The following is a 9,558-nucleotide window of genomic DNA, read 5'->3' on the forward strand; positions in this document are numbered from 1 at the left end:
ATGCTACGCACACAATTTTAAAACACAACTCTGGAAACAACTGTGTCCAGGACCGCTCAATGCACATGGGTCCACATGCATCGGACGGTTTCGGACATTGTTATGTTTGGAGTCTTGTTTAAAGTTGCGCGCACAGACTTTTTGGTAAAGAAAACGATAGCAGAAGTCACGGTATCCTGCACATAGATAACTAGAAAGCTTCACAGAAGCATTTCTCCAACTGCACATGATCGAAGTGTTAAAAAGGTTTTCTAACATGTACTTGGGTCATTACTTGTGCCAGCAACATAAATAGCATCCAAGTAATTTATGATTGGAAAATAAGAAAATTCAAGAAATCATCAAGTAGAGTCTTCAGTCTTCCATTGTGGCCACTTAGCATCCTACTACCTGCAACTGAGTGAAGTTACCTGAAAAACAAAAAAAAAACGAAAAGAAAAGAGAAACAAGGTCATTAGGTTATGATAGACATATTTCAGATTTGAACATTTGCAAAGGAATTTTGAATAGTTGTCAGACTGCTATTCCACCATGTCTCCTAAAAGGCTAAAAACCAGTTGGTGTTATGGAGGGTTTCAATGAAGTATTGTCATGACATTCAATGTCGCACATGCAAGTATGTTTTAAAAGCAATCGCAATGAGTGGCATTGTGTAACCCAATCCATGGGGGCACTCCGGGCTCAACAATAGTGATACACACAACAGATAATTATTTATGTTCTACTACTATTGACTGAGGCATTACAAGGGAGGTACAGATACAGATACACTTTTGCCCCTTGGCAACAATTTTGCATTACCCACTTCGAGAGGGCCACAAAACACAGAGATACAATCCTAATATTGTGTGCAAATCATAGCAAAAATCATGGAGCAATATCTGCCAAAAGGCCCAAAACATTGAAATCGCAATGAAAACTCTGGAAACATTGGAATAAACCACAATAAGGGAGTGCGAGGCACTGCAAGACACAAAAAAATGAACAGGAACGCAACACGAGAGAAATATGGTGAAGTAAAGAAGCCATCTGATCACAGAAAATGCAGCAGCAGCATTCATGAAAAAACAACACATTGCTATCGTGTCTAGTAATGCATACCTTTTTTCCTTTGAAAAGGCAAGAACATCCCATGATATATACTAGTGGCCTAGTGGGAATTAGGGGGTTAAAGGGAGTCGAACTCCCGAAATGAACCTAAGACATTAGTGCTCTTTATCACTTGAGCTAGGCCCAGGTTCGTAAGGCATACTTTTGTGTTATCTCAAGTTCTCACTACTGTATTTGAAGGGGATGATGGAGTCAAGCTGTATGCATAGCACCTTAACAGTAGAACAGTAACTTCATAGTTCATACACAAATACTACATACAAAAAAACCAAAAAAAACTCCTCACACCTTGTGTAAATGCAGACTGTTGAAACATGCGAACACTAATACTTTGCCCACACTAAACCAATGTAATAGCAGGTTTGGCAAACATATTTTTGTTGCATAATAGCATTCACAAAAATATCAACAGGTATCGCAAGCATGTTGACGGGGATCACATAAGGCCCAAGATCACTCGCACTTACATGAGGCGTGGACGGAAACATTAATATTTATTAGTCTTTGATTTATTTCATTTTAGGAAATGAATATGTTATTTAGGATTCCATTGCTTATATTATTTTTGGAACATGTTTAATTCAACTTTGGAAACATTGTGACTAGCCTATGAATACTAGGCTTGTTACATTCATAAGATACTTTTGAATACAACAACAACAACAACAACATAACATAACCCATCTAGTCCCCAGTCGTTGGGGGTATGGGCGGAGGATGATTGGAGACAGACCTAACCTTTGACAATATATGCACAAAGTGGCTGCTCTCAGAATACCACTAAAACAGTGGCCCCCCTAAACCTCCAAGAACCGAGGAGCTACAAGGGCGTTTTGTTGTAAAACCATGCCCCCAAATCAAAGCCAAATGACATCAGAGAGGACAGGCCTAGAGACTCAAATCAATTTATGTGCACATTACCATGCTTCCTTCATTGATAGTCCAGAGCATCGGTATGCACAATAAAGATTGAGAATAAAGATTATTGAGATTAGGGTTTTCTTTTCTTTTGTCTTCCTTTCTTTTATAGTGTGGTTTCAAGCACACCGGCCGTTTGGCGTCACATGTAGACAGCAATTGACCAAAGTCGACTAAGAAACAAAAATGCATGTACACAAATTGATGTAATAGGACTACTAGTTAGGACTTTACAATTTGTTACCAAAAAGCAAATAGCGAGGGCTATGACTCCTGAGCAGATTGATGTAATAGGACTACTTGTAAGGACTTTAGGCAATCTATTACCAAATGCAAATAGCGAGGGCTATGACTCGGTATCTCAAGCTTGTTGGCCTCAGGTGACACAAATGCATTTGAATGGTCACAAGTAATTGAAAGAAACAATATCTCAAGCATGCTTTTCCTTTCTTTTCCTTTTCTTATCTCCAAATTACTGACTTAACTATTAGATAGAAAGAAAAGCATGCTCCTCACATAGTGCATGTGTTTGGACACATACAGAATGAGCATACCTTGCTCAATGCAAACCAATGTGGCGTAGAGATGTTGGCTAATTAAAATCTTGCAGCATTCAAGAAATCAACAAGTATCTCATCCATGTCAGCGTTCGGCAATGATTGACCAAAGCTTATGAAGATTGAAGAAGTTAAGGGAGGATAGGTGTTATAAGCCAACGTAACAGTGAATCTAGTGTATCATGGACATGGCTAGGAATATCAATAAGCATCTCAAGCTTGCTGGTATAAAGTGGCCAACAATCTCCTAATTAGGAAAAGCTTCAAACACAGCAAAATTCAAAAGCTGGGAGCTCGAGTAGAACCCACTATCAACCTTTTACCTAACCCATGAAAACAACCTAAGATTTCAAGAACACGAGGAACAATCTCAAAGATACTGAATCAAAATTCTAGACCATCCTTGAAGCAAAACGGACACAAACAACACTCTACGGATCATCATAAAATCTTATTTCTCATGTCATATTTTGCTCACATGACAAGTTCCATTCAAAATCCTAACGGTTTGCTAACGGAAGGAGTTTATTGTCATAACTCATAAGATGAATGTTAAGTGTTAAGTTTTAAACATTAGGGATGTTAAGAGAAAACCAGTCATAGTTGAAGGGGATATAATGTAATTTGCTAAATTATGGTACTTGCTTCAAAACTTTCCATCTGCTAGGTGATTAACCAAGAGAGATCCTGAAAATGGTTGAAAGAAAGAGAAAAATTTTGAAAAGAAGGAAAAGAAAGTACATATACAACTACAACCAATTGGATAACCAGTCACCACCCTACCACCAAGGCCGATACCCAAGTTTGCCCACATTGTGTCTATCTACAATGACACCAATTGAAGATGACCCTACAACCAAGATTAATAACATACTTTGGCCTCAAAACACCAGCCTACCACAAGCCATCACAAACTCAGTACATCCCTTGTCCCAATTGTACAACTGTCGCACCGAGAATCTTCACCACAAAACTAAAGTAGAAGGGTGCAGAAAATAACATGAAACAAATGATGCTGCAAACTAAACAACTATTACAACCCTTGAAGGTGGAGGAAGAGGGAAGAGATTTGGGGAGAGTAGCTTGTTGTCTATAGGAATGGGTGATTGGAAAGCCCTCATTGCTAACCACAAGTCCCTTCCGAGATCCAGTACCATGTAGTAATCAAATTCATAGTTTTCATTTGACTCAATACTAAAGACCAATTATTGAAATCGTCTGAGGCCTCTATCATGCTAACTTTATGGCCTGCCACAATACCTGTATACACTCAACTACACAATTCCTAGTTTGCACATGCAAAAAGTCTTCAACAGAAACTACTTGAAATATGACAAACCTAAAAAACCAAGAGCTCCACTAGAACCCACTAACAAACAAAGAAAATTCTGGAGCCAAAAGCATCCAAGGGCCAAGTGTGAGCAACCCATGGTCAAGCGGAAGCATGGCAACAAGGGCTTATCCCAAGCTAGCAGGTTCAACTCCCATCACTAGCAAAAAAGTGTTGGGGCCATTGGAGATTTGAGTGGTCTTTAACTTCAAGGCTTCGGGGATTAGTTGAGGTGTGCATAAGTAGGCCAAACAACCATTTTTTAAGAAAAAACCCAACTGTTTACAAATTTGGTCCTTTAAGCAAAAACTTCATTAGAACACATCAATCTCTACGCTACTAACATAACTGGCCAGCCATATAAGAACAAAACTGCAATCGACCGCAAACTGATTATTGCACACATGAAAACAATCTTCAGTAGAAAATGCTTCAAAGACAGCAACTTCAAAAACCAAGAGCAACTAGAACCCCTCTAACAATCAACGTTTTACCTATTACATCAAAACAACTTGAGATTTCAAGAACACGAGTAACTATCTGAAGATGACCTAAGCAAAATTCTAGACCGTGCTTTAAGCGAAAAGGACACAAATAACACTTTACAGATCCTTTGGATTGTGAGAAAGGGAGAGAAGAGAACAAGTGATATCTCACCAAATCCAACCAAAAGGAGAGATTTAGTGAGGAACAAATATAGACGAATAAAAAATATCATCTTTCCTTTGATTCTCATCATTTGTCACATTTCTTACATCTTTTAAATATCCAAACAAAAGATAGTGGAGTATTTGTCTCTTTTCTTTTCCCACCCTTCCTCACAATCCAAATGGGTTGTTAGTCTCAACACTGCTCAATCCCGTGAAGGATAACCATCATAGTTCAATAGATCAATCATGTCCTTCATACCCTTAGAATTAAAGAACGAAATAAAAACACCGAAGAATGAAAAAAGAGATCTTTAAAGAAAAAGACCATATGGAGAACACATAATCACAAAACCTATAAGAACCAAAATCAGCAAATAATATAGAGCAAGAAAGACGAACAATGGAGATTGATCCTTTACGCAAGTTGAAGAAAAATTGATCCTTCACGCAAAAAGGCCACAAAGAACACCATTTTCTCTACACTACCCAATCCCATGAAGGAAATCTACCACAGTTCAATAACACCCTTAGATATCAACGAACCGAAATAAGCCACAGAAAATTGAAAAAAAAAAAGGACCTTTAAAGAAAAAACCATATCAACATCACATAATCACAAAACCTATAAGAAGTAGAAGAAACCGAAGCAGCAAAACACTGACATGTACTCCAACACTTGAAAAAACCTAGAAACTTGAATGAGAACAGCAACAGAAAACTTGACGGTGGAGGAAGAACTAAGATCGAGGTCAACTGGAGGTGGGGTTGGAGGAAATTTGGGAGCAAGGCCCACCTCTGATCCGCCCACCTAACTCCCAAAATTTCCTCCAACCCCACCTCCAGTGGACTTTGGATTCTAGGTGGATTACAATACCTCGTTCTTAGTACTTCCTCCACAGTCAAGTTTTCTGTAACTGCTCTCATTCCCATTCAAGTTTTTAGGTTTTCTAAAGTTTTGGAGTACATTTCAGTGTTTTGCTGCTTCGGTTTCTTCTGCTTCTGTAAAGAAAGCAAATTCAAACAATGGCAATTAACAAGAAATGCGAGTGCAAAATTCATACCCTTGCCCATCAAGATTCCCCTGCCCACCACTCCCTCCACCACCGTACGCCCCATCATCCCCCGCCCCCGTCTGCCAAACCGACTGCCACGCCTGCGATGGCGGAGGCTGCATATACATACCCGGCCCCACCGCCGGCTGCCCAATTGGCGGGTAATAATAAGGCACCCCACCAACTGTACTATCCCCCACCAATCCAAACCCGCCTCCCTCCTCCTCTATAATCTCCTCCCTAGGCACAATATCCACCAAGAAATCGAAGATATCAGTCCGGGTGATGGCGGCCGCGATGTCGTTCTTCTGGAGGGTCCGGCGCTTGTTCTCCTCGGCGTGGAGCCAGGAACGGATCGTGAGCTCTAAGATGAAGAGCTCGCAGGCCTTGGCGAAGAGGACGGGGGCCTCGGCGGAGATCATGCGGACGTCCTCGTCGGCTTTCATGATTTTCTTGATCCGGGCTAGGGGGAGCTGGTGGTTCTTGAAGTCGGTGGCAGATTCGATCTCTTGGCGTTGGTGGGTCCAGAAAGTGTTGAGTTGGTTTTGTTGGTGTTGGTGATGTTGTTGCTGGAGGAGTTGGTGGGGGTAGGGCGGTTGAGGTGGGTACGGGGGTGGCGCCGCCGTGGGTGGTGGGGGGTTGGGTTCCATTTTCGGGACTTCGATCTTGTGAGGGAAATGGTTTTTAGGTTTGTGTCTGCCTTTGTTGTGGGACTGCTTGGTTCTATAGAGAGCACTCCCTGGTTGGGGCTAAGTTCGCGGTCAAATGGTTCTAGTTAGCGGCCATAGAGTTTAAGTTTACGGAAAAATGGTTAAAGTTTGCGGGGCCAGGGTGTTTAAGGTCGCGGCTATGCTGTTAATGTTTGCAGCCATGGAGTAAAAGTTTACATCCTACCGTGTCAAAGTTTGTGGCCATGACAGCCTTAGGCTCCGTTTGATTGTGTATACAATATTTTACCTATTTTTTAGTGTTTGATTGTGTAAAAAATAAGAAAAATATTTTACATATGAAATATTTTTCATTAATTGGATGAAAATCACATACCTTTAAATCTTTCGTAAGTTATTTTCTGAAATGAATCCGCTGCCTTCCATTACAATTCTAACTGCTCAGTTTCTTCGATCGTTAGTCCTGATCCACGTTAAATTTTAATATTCTTAGATCTCTCCATCGTTTAAAGCCGCTCTCTCTACACTATTTCGTCGATTTCAAAAAATATTTTTTAAATACCAACTAAACACTGGAAAATAAAATTAAAATTTGAAATTTGTTTTCTGGAAAAACATTTTACAACGAGAAAAACATTTTACATCAAAACAAACAGAACCTTAGTGTCAAAGTTTGCGGCCATGACGTAAAAGTTCGCGGCTATTGTGTCAAAGTTTGCAGCCATGACGTAGAAGTTTGCGGTCAGAGTGTCAAAGTTTGTGGCCAAATGATTCGAGTTTGCAGCCATGGAGCTCATGTTCGCGGCATCATGGTCTCACCGGGTTTCGACTTCTCTGGCTCGTTTTCACTACGATCCACTCTCTTTTCGCGATTAATCATGCATATAACGACCACGTAACCATCAATATGCTAACATATAGTATAATAGAGGGAGGAGACTGGATAGGGGTGTGGCTACATCACCCGTGAGGCTTAATAAAAAAAGTGTGTACTAAATAGTTAATACTTAACAATTTTTACATCAACAATATCAACAATTATAATACGAGAAAAACAAAACCAATATAAAATCTACTAATCATTACATACGAACACAAAATATAAAGTCTCTAAATAGGCAAATACATATTATCTTAAGAGCGCATGAGTATCACTTAAATGTTACTCGTATTGTATTTTTAGAAGTAAAAGTATCAAAACAGTCCTACTCAAACCCAAGTAGTAAAACTATTGGAATGCCCCTAAAATTTGAAATTTTTGGAATGCCCGACCTTGGGTTGGGCCGGCATTGCTCGTGAAGACTAAGCGGTGCAAAGTGCAAACGGCAGTTGGTCGGAGAAATGGCGAGGGATGCATGGCAACGGTGGCTATGGAGCTCTGGCGGTGGATGTACGGGCTGACGAAGGGGGTTGATGCAAAATGAAAAGATTATATATTATTTAAATATATATATATAAAGTTCCTTATTTTTGTTTTTATTTATTTTGTTAGGAATCTTGCAATTATAGAAATAAGTGTTTACATTATTTAGTTTTTCAATTTAGTTTATTTAGTTTCCTTTTAAGAATTATTTGATTAAGAAGACTCAATTCTAACTTTGGTAGTTTCCTTTTTCTTTATTTCCTAGTGTGTAGGGTTTCTCCTACTATAAATTAAGTTGTAAGCCTTAGGGCTATTCAGTTTTTTGATGATTAATAAAATTATAAAGAGTGTTCTCTTTTATGCCAAATTCTTTGGTATTCTACGGAATCAACAAAGTGTTTGATGCCTTTATTCTTGGGTATTCTTTGACTAAACAGGTTTAGAGAAGGATTTCGATCTCCGGGTATTCGTTACGAATCAACGGATTCGGACTCAATTTAGTAGTATTGTGTTTCAATTAGCTTCGCCGGAAGCTAATTGAAACACAATACTACTAAATTGAGTCCGAATCCGTTGATTCGTAACGAATACCCGGAGATCGAAATCCTTCTCTAAACCTGTTTAGTCAAAGAATACCCAAGAATAAAGGCATCAAACACTTTGTTGATTCCGTAGAATACCAAAGAATTTGGCATAAAAGAGAACACTCTTTATAATTTTATTAATCATCAAAAAACTGAATAGCCCTAAGGCTTACAACTTAATTTATAGTAGGAGAAACCCTACACACTAGGAAATAAAGAAAAAGGAAACTACCAAAGTTAGAATTGAGTCTTCTTAATCAAATAATTCTTAAAAGGAAACTAAATAAACTAAATTGAAAAACTAAATAATGTAAACACTTATTTCTATAATTGCAAGATTCCTAACAAAATAAATAAAAACAAAAATAAGGAACTTTATATATATATATTTAAATAATATATAATCTTTTCATTTTGCATCAGGGGTCCTCCGGGATCTAAACAGCTGATGATAGTGGAGCTCAGTGGAGGAGCTTGGTGGTTCACGGTGTATGCGGTGTTCCAGAAAGGTGGTGGTGGTTCGGTATGAAGTGTAGTCTGTGTAGATGGTGATGGTGACAAACTGTGTTGGTTTATTTAGGATTAGTTGGTTGAGGAGTTTGGTGCATGGAAATATGGCTGATGAACGTACGAAACAAATTGCTTGAGTTCGAACTCGTGATCACTTGTTAAAAGTTTGTTTGAGATTGATTTATTATGTAAGCAAACCAAGCATGAACATTTTCTTGAAGGTCGTTAAGTTTTCGAACCCAGCTCGAACAAACTACTTATTTGCTCGTTCGGCTTATAATGTTAAAAATCTCAAGTTACTCGAGATTGATTTTGTGATTAGCTCGATCAACGAAGTTATGTTGGAGATCACAAAATAAACGGCGTAAATAATGGCCTGCCACCTCAAGTGTACCGACCAGCTTACTCAAATCTATAGAAACCTGGGAATACTGAATTTAATGACCGGGTAAATCTCCAGTAACCCCAGAGTATTCCAACGAAGATGTTGGAAAACGAAAAGCATAAATTGCGAGTCTGCGACCTTCCTAACAATGTTCATGGTACAGGAGAGAATGGTCTGTGAATGGTGTCCAATACCTGAACTTTCTAACAATTAATAGCAGAACTTAAGTTTATGGCACAATGCCGTTCAAGAAATAAAAATGTTCATGGTATAACAGTTTGGTCTCAGACAACTATTATCTGCCTCTCAGAGTGCATCTTTTACGACGAAGAATATTCGACTTCAAATTATCCGACCTCCTCTAGATAATTGATAATTTCAGATGGTGTTAGGAGTCTGCAATATGGAAACAAAAATGCTGCGATTGTCAT

General features: G+C 39.0%; 1 protein-coding gene and 1 non-coding gene across 2 annotated transcripts; both read right to left on the bottom strand.

Annotated features, from left to right (window-relative positions):
• Positions 1-187: 187 nt before the first annotated feature.
• Positions 188-6,338, bottom strand: LOC131311144 (nuclear transcription factor Y subunit C-1-like). The gene is made up of 2 exons (XM_058338480.1): positions 5,627-6,338; positions 188-410 (listed from the first exon to the last, which is right to left on the bottom strand). The coding sequence occupies exons 1-2, from the start codon at positions 6,265-6,267 to the stop codon at positions 407-409; spliced, it is 645 nt and encodes a 214-aa protein (XP_058194463.1). The 5' UTR covers positions 6,268-6,338; the 3' UTR covers positions 188-406.
• Positions 1,940-2,047, bottom strand: LOC131312253 (small nucleolar RNA snoR100). The gene has a single exon (XR_009195820.1). It is a non-coding gene; the product is annotated as a small nucleolar RNA snoR100 (small nucleolar RNA).
• Positions 6,339-9,558: the final 3,220 nt, after the last annotated feature.

Source organism: Rhododendron vialii, chromosome 12a (assembly GCF_030253575.1).
Source record: "Rhododendron vialii isolate Sample 1 chromosome 12a, ASM3025357v1".
NCBI lineage: Eukaryota > Viridiplantae > Streptophyta > Magnoliopsida > Ericales > Ericaceae > Rhododendron > Rhododendron vialii.

Bases quoted from the DNA above. Each gene is read 5' to 3' on its own strand.
- LOC131311144 (XM_058338480.1), bottom strand. From the start codon at position 6,267: ATGGAACCCAACCCCCCACCACCCACGGCGGCGCCACCCCCGTACCCA.